Source organism: Camelus dromedarius, chromosome 17 (genome assembly GCF_036321535.1).
Source record: "Camelus dromedarius isolate mCamDro1 chromosome 17, mCamDro1.pat, whole genome shotgun sequence".
NCBI lineage: Eukaryota > Metazoa > Chordata > Mammalia > Artiodactyla > Camelidae > Camelus > Camelus dromedarius.
Window position 1 is genome coordinate 29,657,347 of NC_087452.1, and position 12,788 is coordinate 29,670,134.

General features: G+C 38.5%; 1 protein-coding gene across 1 annotated transcript in view; it reads right to left on the reverse strand.

The window, feature by feature from the left end:
* CACNA2D3 (calcium voltage-gated channel auxiliary subunit alpha2delta 3) overlaps positions 1-12,788 on the reverse strand; it is a 776,511-nt gene that overhangs the window by 35,148 nt on the left and 728,575 nt on the right. The window contains exons 34-35 of the mRNA XM_064496418.1: positions 11,586-11,641; positions 2,653-2,764 (exon numbers count right to left, since the gene is read on the reverse strand). Of these exons, the coding sequence (XP_064352488.1) occupies positions 2,653-2,764; positions 11,586-11,641 (168 nt within the window). The remainder of the gene's footprint in view (positions 1-2,652; positions 2,765-11,585; positions 11,642-12,788) is intronic.

The following is a 12,788-nucleotide window of genomic DNA, read 5'->3' on the forward strand; positions in this document are numbered from 1 at the left end:
GGAAGAGAGGGAGAGAGAAAGAGAGAAAGAGACTGATTTAAAAGGGGCAAAATCACAAGTATGGTAGCATTTGTAATGAAAAGAGAACACTGTTAACAAATGCATGCAATAAACTTGAAAACCGAGATAAAACAGACAATTTCCTAGGGTGTATTTTCATACATTTGAATGTTTCCCAAACTCTAAATGATCTCTTTAACAAAGACAAGTGTTGTTTCTTCCAAAATCATTCCAAAAAGAAATGGAAATTCCAAAGAAATATCTACTAAAGAAACTAATTCAGTAAAAGAAAATTTACTCACACACAAAAACAAACAAAAACCCATTAGTCACTGATAATTTTATGGATAAGTTTTACTAAGTCTACAAGAAACAGATAATTTAATCTTATACAAAATGTTAAAGATATTAGAGAAAGAGGAAAAACTCTCCAAGTAATTTTGTGACAATGAAATGACCTTAACAGCAAAGCCAAATGACAGTACAAGAAAGGAAAAGTTATAGCCCACTCTCCTTTTTGAGCACAGACACGAACGTTCATAATATAATATAAACAAATGAATCAAGTAATACGGTTTTTGGTTTTTGGAATCACGACAGTGAAAGTCCATCCTGGGAAAGAAAATATGCTTTCATATTAGATAAACCATCTACTATTAAAGATATTTATAGTATGTATGATATGGTTCATGATTTAAATTTTTTAATTATATTAATGTAACAACATTTATTAACAAATTATTTTAGTAATGGATGTAGACAAATTTTTGATAAAATTTAACATCCATTCAAGTGTCAAACAATAACAATCATAGCAACGAATACGCTTGAAGAGGTTTTCTTTAACCTAATAAATGATTACCAAAACCTTATAACAATTTAGAAAATGGATAATAATTAAGGCTGCACAACATTGGGAGTGTGCTTAATGCCCCTGAAATACACACTTAAAAATAACTATGATAGTAAATTTTATATTATTTGTATTTTCCTACAATTTAAAAACCCTATAGCAAACGTCATACTTAACATGAAATTATTACAAGCAATTCTTTTAAATTAGGAACAAGATAGAGTTGTCTACTCTCACGGCTTCTATTCAACAAAATATCAGAAGTCCAGTGCAATAAAACAATAATTAAGTGTGGCGATAACAAAGGAAAATTTTGCAAATGATATTACTGTGTATTAAAAAAGTCCAGGAGAATCCATACACAAATTATTAGATCTAAAAGAGCACTAAGCAGTTGGATACAAGATATTCAATATACAGTGAGGTTCTCATATACTAGCAATTACCAATTAGATAATGTAGTTTTAAACATATGCCATTTCTGACAGCAAAAAAATTTTAAGCTGTTTAGGTAGGAATCTGACAAAAATTATAAAACTGTATTAAGAGATATGTAAATAGAGATATTAAGCTTATAAGTGAGAATGTCCAATAGCATTAAAAAAGCAATTATCTTCAAATTAATCTATAACTGATACCAATTTTAATCAAAACTCTAGCATAATTCATTGAAATTAAAAAGCTGACTTCAAAATTAATATGGAAAAGTAAAGAGGCAAGAATACCCAAGACAATTTAGAAGAAGAGTAAGAGATTTGTTCTCCTGAATAAGTCACATGATAAAGCTGTAATAATTAAAGAGATATGTTGTTGATCCAGGTACTGACAAATTATAAAATCTGAAAACAGATCTGCATATAGATGGAACTCAGCCTATGACACAGATGTCATAATAAACCTATTGGAAAATAAAACCTACTCAAAAAGTGCTGTTTAACAGACTAACTACATGGAAAAGGACCAAATTAGATCCTACCTCATGATACTCACAAAGGTATATCCCAGAGGGATTAAAGTCCTAAATGTGAAAGGAAACCCTTTAAGTGTTCAGAATAAAAATATATGAGAATTTATTTACTACGTTACGGCAGAGGCTAGTTTCTGAAACAAGGCACAAAATGCACACATCAAAGAAGAAAGTAAGAATATATTAGACTACATTAAAATAAAAACAAAAGAAAATTTATACGCATCTAAAGACATCTCCAAAAAGAAAATTTTAGAGGAATAAGACACGCATACAAAGCATAGAACTGCAAAGAAATTGTACCTGAAACATAGAAAGAATGCCCAAATCAGTAAGAATATGTCTGCTACCTAGTACAGAACAGCCAACAGGAATGAAGAGGCCAGAGACCCCAAATGACCAATAAAACCAGTTAAAGAGGCCAAATCTCATTACTAATCAGAGACATTCACATTAAGCCACCAAGAAATCAACTCCAATATGGCAGATTTGGGTGAATCCTGAAGGCTTAGTGCCTTCAGTAAAAACACCCAAGAACTTTCTCCAAACATCTGAAATTGTCAACTGTCTATTGGGAAAAGACCAATTAGTGTTTGTCCAACCATATACAGACTAGTCTAAAAATCTCCTATATACTAGGATGTATATTTGAATGTTTCCCAAACTCTAAGTGATCTCTCTAACAAAGCCAAGTGGTATTTCTTCCAAGCTAATGAAAATACACAAGAGGGCAGCCATGTTTCCAGCTCTCAACGTAATCCTGTGCATGCCAGTCACACTGGCCCATCTGGGAGAGTTCTACACTGAGCAGGAAAGGGGGTGGGGTGCTTACTTGGAGCAGTCTTCACAAGCAATGTTCCCTGAGGTTTCCTTGATGGTGCGCTCAGAGACAAACGCTGGATATTCAGTATCACAAGGCTCCAGGGTCTGTTTCAATTTCTGGGCTGTAGGAATAAGGGGGGAAAAGATAAAGGCTCAGGCTTTGTTGTGACTGGCAGCCCACAGTAACTCAGAACGCAGTTCTGCTCCTGCTGCTCTGTGATTTTTCTAGGCACAGCATAATGCATTATTTTCTAATTAGTCAAGTGATTTCATCTGCCAAGCAACTCTATAAGCTATAATTCCTCAAGCAGTTTTGTTGGCGTGATCAACTATCATTTATGCATCACAAGAATTCTACTTTCTGGGACAACATCAGTCACTGGGTCTCAGACTTACTTGAACTTAGCAACAACACATACACATACATATTTCTGAATAAATGTATAAAATACAAGTTATACTATATTATTTAGGGTGAGACAAAGGTCATGATACAACTGCATGGTTTTATTACAGAAACAAAATTGAAATATGGAATAGTAAAATGCATAATGTCTTTGAAACAGAGACATGAGCCTAATCCTACTATGATGAATTTCCTTGTCTAGTAAGATAGTACTACTAAATGACCCTGGTATGTGGATGATTACATAGCAGGTACTTGGTAAAGGCTTGGTGGTCAATTAAATAACTTAAACAAGTTATGTCCAGTGGTAAAATCCCAAAACCTAAGTCTCAGTTTTTAAAATTTACAAATTGGGGAGAATATAGTCCTTCTATTAGAGGTTGATGTGAGAATTAAATGAAACAATATGTACTGAGTACTTAGTGCAGTACCTGGAGTATAATGAGTGCTAATGTCAAATAATAATAACAATAGTAACAAGAACAAAATAATCCTAGCATTCTAATGAGGCCATTAATGATGATGACAATGATGAGAGATCCTATACAATAGTGGTTAAGGGTAAAGTAAGAGAAGTTTGGACAATGTCCTGCCTCACTGCTTTTAGCTAATCCTCAGTATTCTCATCCGTAAAATGGAGATGCCAGTAGTACAGGTGCTCTTCACAAGAGGTCTACTCATGAACATTTTCCCAGTAGAATGCTTGCTTACAGGTTTCCAACTCCCAAACTTTGTATAAAGTTTTTGGCTGATGTTTATATAGAAATGTAAATATATACTTGTGAATATATATATATATAATATATATACTATATACATATAATATAATGTGATTCTTCTACATACAGGATTTTTACTAAGCTTTAATTATTTTGAGGAAACTGATTGGGGGTTTGGGTTGATTGAAGCATAATACATTGTAATTTTTCATATTTAAAACAAAAGGAAGTAGACTCTTAATCAGCTTTTTTATGCATAACATGTGATTTTCCAGGACTGGTCACTGACATTAAGGGAAGATTCCTGTACTAACTTACAGGGTTGTTCCGAGGAACAAACAGACTAAAGTATGTACAGCTCTTAACAGAGTGACACACATGCACATTTTCACACACATGTGTGCCCCCCATCCACACACAGCCTTCATGAAATGCTAGTTGTAGGCATTAATCATCTACATGCCAGGAGATGGGCTAATTGCATGGCAGCTAAGAGCAGAAACTCTGGGTGTTGTGAATTCTGCCATTGCTGTGTGACATCAGATGGGTATTTAATTTCTCCACACCATAGTGTTCTCATCTGGAAAATGGAATAACAGAACCAACTCCACATGGTTGTTTGAAGATCAAATGAATCCATCCATGGAAAGTGGCTGGTAATATCACTAGAACTACTTAAGTGTATGCGCTTACTGCCACCAGGATGTCCACTGTGTATATTATTTCATTGAATCCTCAGATTGTCAGCCTTTTTGAGTCATTGCTGTTTGGTTAGAAAGGCAAGCAGGTGGCTGCCTCCCTGATCCTGACTCCACTAAGGGTACCAAGCTGATAGTCATCATGCCCACAAAGGGCCAGGTCCCAAGGATTGCCTATCCCCTGTGCCCTGTGGGGCTAGCTCACAGAAAATGTCATTTCATGCTTGCTGAATAAATGAATGATTCTCCTGAATGGTGTTTTTCAGGCAACTAACACAGACAAAGGAAATGGGAGACTCTCAGTGCCTAATGGCAAACTGCCTTCCTTGGGTGGAAGGCAAGGGGATTTTAGGCAGCCCATGTCCAACAGTAACAACACAGAGGCACTTAGTGAGAACACCATCTTCTTCCTGTTTCTTTTTCAATGCCCCTGATTTTGTCAGGAGGATGTCTTTGTTTGATGCTTGGGAGTTTTTGCCATCTTTCTTTCATTTTTCTTTCATTTGCTCTTCTCTCCTTTTCTCCTATGGAGGCCAAACATGAAGCTCAGAGGATCTGAGTACAATTTGATAGCATTGCTTACTTTCAGGGTAACAACTGAATTTCTCTTTATGGCAAGCAATAGTGACTTTTAATTTGGGAACCTTCCTTTTAATGTTTAATTCATTTAAATTTCAAAAAGTCAGTCAGTTAAAGTGAAATAAACATTAAATAAACAAAAGCATAGATTATAAGTAGATATGGTAGTGATATGTCATCATGCAGACGGCATATAATAACCCAATTATGGTAACAGCTAAATTTATTAAGAAATTACTATACGCCAGATGCTGTTCCACTATACACATATTAATTTACTTTACAGTAAAACATCACAAACAATAACTTTGAGGTAAGAAGAACTGCTATCTCTATTTCATAAATTGGAGGGGATTGGAGGGGAAGTTGGAGTTAACCGCCCAAATTCATCCAGTGAGTATGTGGCAGGGCCAAAATTTGAACTTGGGCTGTCTGGTCCAGCACATGTATATTTAACTGCTCTGTGAAGTTTGGCCAATAAAAGGAAGAAAGGTCTTTGGGGCAGGCGAAGATAGGCAGCACATGTGATTTAAATAACCCTGAAAATTGCACCATATCTAATTCTAATTGTCTAGGCCCAGATACAATGCAACATTGAGTCCAACACTATCAATGGCGAGATTCATTTGGCTCTGAACCTTTCTGAAGATGAAATTTGTATTCCTCTGACAACTGCAGGCACCCATACTGACATAGTGATAAACCATTGAGTCTATTTGCAGCATGACTATAGACTGCCTGGAAGTTGCTTGGTGCTTTTGAGAAACGCACGAATTATCACATAAAATCAGGGCTACATGTAATCTAAATAACATGGTTTATTATGAAGACCTTTCTTTGTCTGGAGTGCCATGGAAAACACCACATATATTTGCCAGTCATTACTGTTAATCTATGGAATTTCAAACCAATAACTAAGGCCGCCAACCATCTACTGAGTACTGTTTTAACTCTCAGGCATTTAAAACTTATTATCTTACAAAGATGTAGGTACTCAAGGATCATGGAGCTCAGCTAGACTGATTCCTTATTTTTCCAAAAAGGAAAACAGGGGTTCAGAAAGCAGGCGTAGCCTGCCTTGAATACCACAGAAAGTGACTCATCTAGATCACCATTTACCTAAACAGTAGAACAACCACCGCCAACTTTGCAGCCAAAACTAAGTGCTTATTATGTGCCAAACACCATGCTAGGCCCTCTGATGGACAGAATCCTCACCAACATGTGGTGAGCAAGGCTCAGCTACTATCCTGTTTTACAGATGAAGAGACTAAAACTCAGAGAAATTAAGTGACACTGCTTGCCCATGGTCACACCACTACAAGTTATAGAGCCCAGACACGTGTACGTGGCCACATCCCAGGGCCTCCATCCTTCCCTATCACCCTGTCCGCCTCCCACCCCACTCATACTGGATGTCTCAGGCTGAAGCTGCCAGAACCTATCACTCACTCACAATGAAGTACCCAATGGAGGATCCACACAATTGAATTTCTTTAATTTTCCCTTAGCAACAAATGTCCCTGATGAGAATAACTGACTTGGGTTCACAGTAATTATGTGCAGACAATCAGGAATGAATAGAGTTGCCATTTGAAAAGCTGTCCTCTTCTTTTGTCGCTGTGAATGCACCCCCATTCATAACCGGGTGCCAGCAAGCTCCATTCTCTTTGTGCAACTTCACCAAAATGATACCTTTGTGATAATCAAGCAGAAATGGCCTTCCACAGTCCCCTTCATTAAGGAAATGAAGCAGATAAACAGTGTAATTATGGATTCCATTTTTAGCTAAACAAAGATGTATGTCTCAGCTCAGGGTCTTTATCCAGTGAGGGAAGGGTAAATTTAGAATGAAGAAACCTTGCAAGGCAATACTGTTACGGTGCTTGAAACCTTTCTCTACTCACACTGTGTCTGAGATTCACATTTACATTTAACAAAGATTCAGATTCATATAGCAGCTCCGTGGCTGAGTGCATTCACCCTCATTTGAGTCAGTTTCTTCAACAAGAAAATGGAAAAAGTCATAGCCATGCCCAGCAGAGGGCTGTAGGTCTGAATGAGACAACCCACATGCAGCAGCCTGCTCAACACAGGCTCACAGAAGGCCAGCTGTGTCTCTCGCCGTCTTCCAGCAGAGGTGGCTGGTCTTGGCTTAGGGTTTAGTCCAGTATCTACTAGCTGTCTGACACAGGTGCCTCAGAGAGGCTTAGTGACAAATTCTATCAATCCCCATCCCTCAGGTGCATTGAAGAGATCTGAAGATAACCTACTGCCAGCACTCTGGAAAGGGAAAAGCACCATATATTGGCACACTATGTGCAGATGATGTAACTATTTGACAAGACCTTTCTACAGTCTATCCGTGGAGTGAGAGGATTTGGAATCATCTATTAGGTTTGTTTAAAAAGCTTCCTAAGACAGAAAACAGAGATCTGAAATATCACATCATTCCTCTTAGCTAAAATGGAGTGGGGAAGATGGGGATATGAAATTTCAGAATGGGAACCTTCACAAGTTTCTGTAACTGTCATGAGTGCAAAGACCATATCCCTCTTCTTTATTCATCTCTCCTAAACTACACCACTTGGTCTAAACCACGGTTTCTCAATAGTGGCACTACTGACATTTTGAATCAGATAATTCTTTGTTGTGAGGAGCTGTCCTGTGTGTTGTAGGATGTTCAGCACCATCTTTGACCTCTACCCACTAGATGCCAGTAGCTCTCTCCCATTCCTAGTTGTGACAATCCAAAATGTCTCCAGATACTGCAATGACCCCTGAGGCAAAATCACTCCCAGGTTGAAAACCACTGGTCTAAGCGGAGATCACCGGGGCTGGCACTCAACAGAAACTCAACAACTAATTGTGCATGTCAAGGATCAGAACAAGAGTGTGGGCAGATGCCTGTGGCAGCAGGTCCTAGGGAAGGGAAGCAAAGCAGGCCAAGGTGAAAATAGAGGAAGCAGCAATGAAGGCTGGCATGAAGGGAGGGCACCCTCATGATCACCATCAAAACCCCTCAGCCAGGGGTGGGCAGGCACGTGGGTATGAAGAGGAATGAGAGGGATGTCAAAAAGTGAACCACTGAAGACCACCAGCCTGCTGCCCCAGCACTGAGCATTTGCCTCAGAAAGAGCTAGACATCTTAGCCAGAAGAGCCAGTGCCACTCAAAACATGAGCCCTGCCCACCAAGTGTGGAGACTTGCTCTGTGCCGTCTTGCAGGCGCACTTTGCATGCATGGTTTAATCCACTGCTCACAGCCACATTACGTCTATTGTTATCTGTTGACAAATAAGGAAACCAAAGCCCAGAAGGAACAAATGACTTGTCTAGAACCACACAGCTAGCAAGTGGCATAGTAAGGCTGCCTGCCTCCAAGGCCAGGACACTCAACTTCTAGGCAAAACAGCCACTCCAACCTCCCAGAGCTCAGAGCTTGCCTGGGAAGAAGTGGTAATTTGTCCCCAGGCTCTGGTGCTGCAAAGAGGGATGCTATCTAACTAACTTGCCATCCATTCTCTTGGCCTCTACTCTTTTAATCTCATGTCTCTCTTCCCACTCACAATAGTAAAATTGTGGACATGCTCACCAAATAAGAAAAGTGACTAGAAAAAGGTAACAAGCACCTATTTAGTAGGTATCTTCTCATCTCTCTTTTTTCAATTCATAAACATTTTAAACAAAAGCAGGTTCATGTTCTAGGTAAAATTTTCTTTGGGGTATATGAGAATTTTCTCTTGCTAATTCATATTTTGGTCTCTGCTTATTGACTCCCCACTTCTGACTCTACATCCTCCCTCTCCCCAACCACTGGCGGCTTTTGATGGGTCTGTACAGTTCTGTATATTGTTTTTCTTTGTATTACTAAATATACTAAATATTAAATAAAATGAAACATTACTAAATTTAATAAGCATTTTTGATCATGTTAAAGTTTTCTGTGCCTTTCTGTGAATGGGCTGTATTTTTTGTAACATAAGTTTGTTTTCTGTCTGCGAGTCTAGTTTTCTTTTGTATATAGATTCACCTATATCATATTTTAAATTTCACATATAACTGATATCATGGTATTTGTCTTTCTCCGTCTGACTTACTTCACTAAGTATAATATTCTCTAGGTCCATCCATGTTGCTGCAAATGGCAATATTTTGTTCCTTTTTATGGCTGAGTAATATTCCATTATGTGTGTATGTGTGTGTATTTATATATACCATAGAAGATATAGATCTATATAAAATATATTTTCTATGGTATATGCACATCTGTTATCTCTATATATATTCTCTCTATCTATATAGATATATATATCCATATCTTCTCAAGCCAACCATCTGTTGATGGGCACCTGTGATGTTTCCATGTCTAGTCATTATAAATGGTGCTCTTATGAACCAATGTGCATGTATCTTTTATAATTAGACTTTGTTTTTTCCAGATATATACCCAGGAGTGGGATTGCTGGATCATATGGAAGCTCTGTTTTCAATTCTTTAAGGAACCACCATACTGTTTTCCATAGTGGCTGCAACAATTTACATTCCTACCAACAGTGTTTTCTCTACACTCTCTCTTGCATTTATTATTTGTAGACTTTTTGACAGAACCCATTCTGACCGGTGTGAGACAATAACTTGTTGTGGTTTTGACTTGCATTTCTCTAATATTTAGTGACAATGAACATCTTTTCACATGCCTGTTGGCCATCTTTATGCTGTAACTTATTTTTAAATAAATAAATTTTGTTCATCGTTTAAAGAGTTCCCAGTACCTGCAATCATAAATTCCATAGTGTAGATCATCCTGTCATAGAATCCTTTGTTCCACTCTCAGTTTATTTCCTTAGGCTGTATTTCTAGAAGTAGGATTAAGGGCACTCACTGCCATTTAAAGCTGGTACCAACCCAGGAGGAAGATGACAAGGATCAAGCCCACACCCTGAAGGTCACCAGGATAGTGTATAGTGTGTGTGTGTGTGTGTGTGTGTGTGTGTGTGTGTGTGTGTGTGTGTGTATGAAAGCAGAGCACTTGGGTCCTGGGCTGCTGGGCTGTCAGCTTCCCAGGATGGAACCAACTCTGAACATCCTTGGTCCAGCTCGCTGTTAGCAGAGCTACTCCATGCAAGTGCAGGTATTTGTAGATCTTTCTGAAGATATTACTCCATCTCATACTCTAACAAGAAATTAATGAATTCCCAAATTCAGGCAAATTGGGCCTATTTATTAGTTACAAAATGATGACAGTGACTGAAATGGTTATACCTGGCACAAGGAAGATTTATTAGAGTATTCAACAAGCAAAGACTTAGCACCTACTATGTACCAAGCATCAGTTTGGTGCTAAGGGATAACAGTGGTTAAGGCATGGCTCCTGCCATCAAGAAATTCTAGTTTAGTGTAAAACACACAAACAAACTGAAGCAATAATGGTGTGGACAAGCTGGGAAAACGTGTGAGCTGACTGGGACAGAGGCGGGAAGGAAATGTTGCTTATTCTTCCGGGAGAATTGAAGGATTCGTCGACACCTGGGGTTGTAAGCAGGGGGGAGGAAATAAGACTGAAATATATCCAGCCTGTGGGGGAATGCTGATTTGTCACCAGTCCACCCTACTAATTAAAAATAATAACGGCAGCTGTCCGCTGGTCCCTGGCATCGAAATTAAAAAACAGACATAAATGAATACACAAAGGAAAGAACGAACAGAGTATATCTAAGAAACAAGAGACTGAACAGGCAGGTCAGATGGCTGGGAGACAGCCCACACTAAGGAGCATTGGTTTTAGATGGAATGGGGACGCGACTATTCATCACCGTCATGGGTAACATCATCATCACCATTATCATTAATTAATTACAGCTACCATTTTTGAGGGCTTACTATATCTGTGCTCAGCATATATCATGATTTATCTTACCATTAAATGCATACATACACACAAATGATAAGAGATAAATATTATTTGTTATTTTCTCTATTTTGCTAACTGTGGGGAAACTGAAGCCTTGAAGAGATCAGCTAACTTGATAAAGGCCAACCTCAGAGCCAGAACTCATATCCAAACTTATCTAACTCTACAACTCAGGCCTCTAATAGTTTCTACTAATTACTGCTCAGGCCATGGATGGTTTTTGAGCAGGGAAAGTAATATGATCAGATTTATATCTTATGAAGGTAATAGCAAAAAGGTAATGGTTATCCCTTCATTTAGCCTGAAATAGGCAATGTGTCTGTGATCCTTAGATTTCAGCACTGCCCACTAACTTTTGAAGATTCACCTGTGCAGTGTATGACCTCAAAGCCTTAGTTAAGGAAACAGGCCAAAGTGTACATTCAACATAGGCTGAAAGAAACCTGTGGAATTTTTGTCAGACTGAACGACGCTGCCCTTAGCACAAAGGATTCCTTTTGCTGACAGAGAGGAAAAATCATCACTTTGTCATGCGTAGTTTTACGCAAGCACATCCCTGATGGAAAGCAGCTGGTGTACCCCAGGTTTATCACTCCGAGCTGGGAGAGAGAAGCCAGTTGCTGCTTACCTTTAGCTGTCATATCTGAGTGCCACCAACCGCAGAGGTTAAATTCGACCAGGAACCTAAATAGGTGATGGAAAAATCCAATGTTACTTGGTTACCAACACCCTGACTGGAAGACTGACATTCTATGTTACTCAGCATCACTCACCTCATTCTAAAGAATAAGATCATAATCTGGAGATAGCAACCACTGAATTTTCACTAGGTTTTATCAAACTTGTGAAAGACTATTTTATCACCAATACCAGCCAAACTCTGAAATCAGGCTGACCTATACCCGGGGACTCTGTGGAGAAATATCCTGCTTTATAGGTTATTTTTATTTTCTAGTTATAGTCTGAGTCCATAGTAAAATGTCAACATTTAAAGGGCATCCCCTGCCTTGGTTCAGAAATACAAAAAATTTTCTCTACCTAGACTACGATCTGCAGTATAAAGGATGCTTTCAAAATTTATATTGCAACACACACATATTCAGTTGTGTGTGTGTGTGTTTGTGTGTGTGTGTGTGTGTGTGTGTGTGTGTGTGTGTGTGTGTGTGTGTGTGTGTGTGTAGGGCAGGGTGGTGGAGACAGTTGGGACAAACTACTTTCTATGAAATTATGTCACAATGCAACTCCATAAAAATCATAATTTCTCAATTGCTAGTGAAAAATGCAAAAGTAACATAAATCATCCTACAAATGAATGGAGCTATATCAAAATTCAGTCATTTCCTTCTCAGGCTCATGACTACTATCTCTAGCAGCTCACAATCAAAATCCCACTATTACCTGTATTTTCTGTCTCTTACATACATGTAGAACTTACTCCCCACCTGACGTTATAACTTTGCTAAGTTAGTATAGGTTACATTAAAGCAATAAAGAAGGCAATGTTTCTTCATCAAATAGCAGGACCTCTGCCTTAAATCCACAAAACTAGAAACTTAGTAGGGAAAATAAGAATAAGAGAGTTTGGTGCAGCTTGAACGATCTGGTTTCCATGCTGGTCCATGGAATTCCTCCCTTCTGTGTGACACAGTGTTTCTGTAATGTGTCCAATATCTCATCTGGAAGTCAAGCCTTTCATCTTTGTGCCATTTCAAGTCTGACCTAAGTCACAGATGCATCCAGCAGGACTGTAATTTGACAGGGTAAACAATTAAATCACACCTGAGAAAGCCCCTGACCCATGACTGCACAGGCCCCCATGCCTGCACATGCC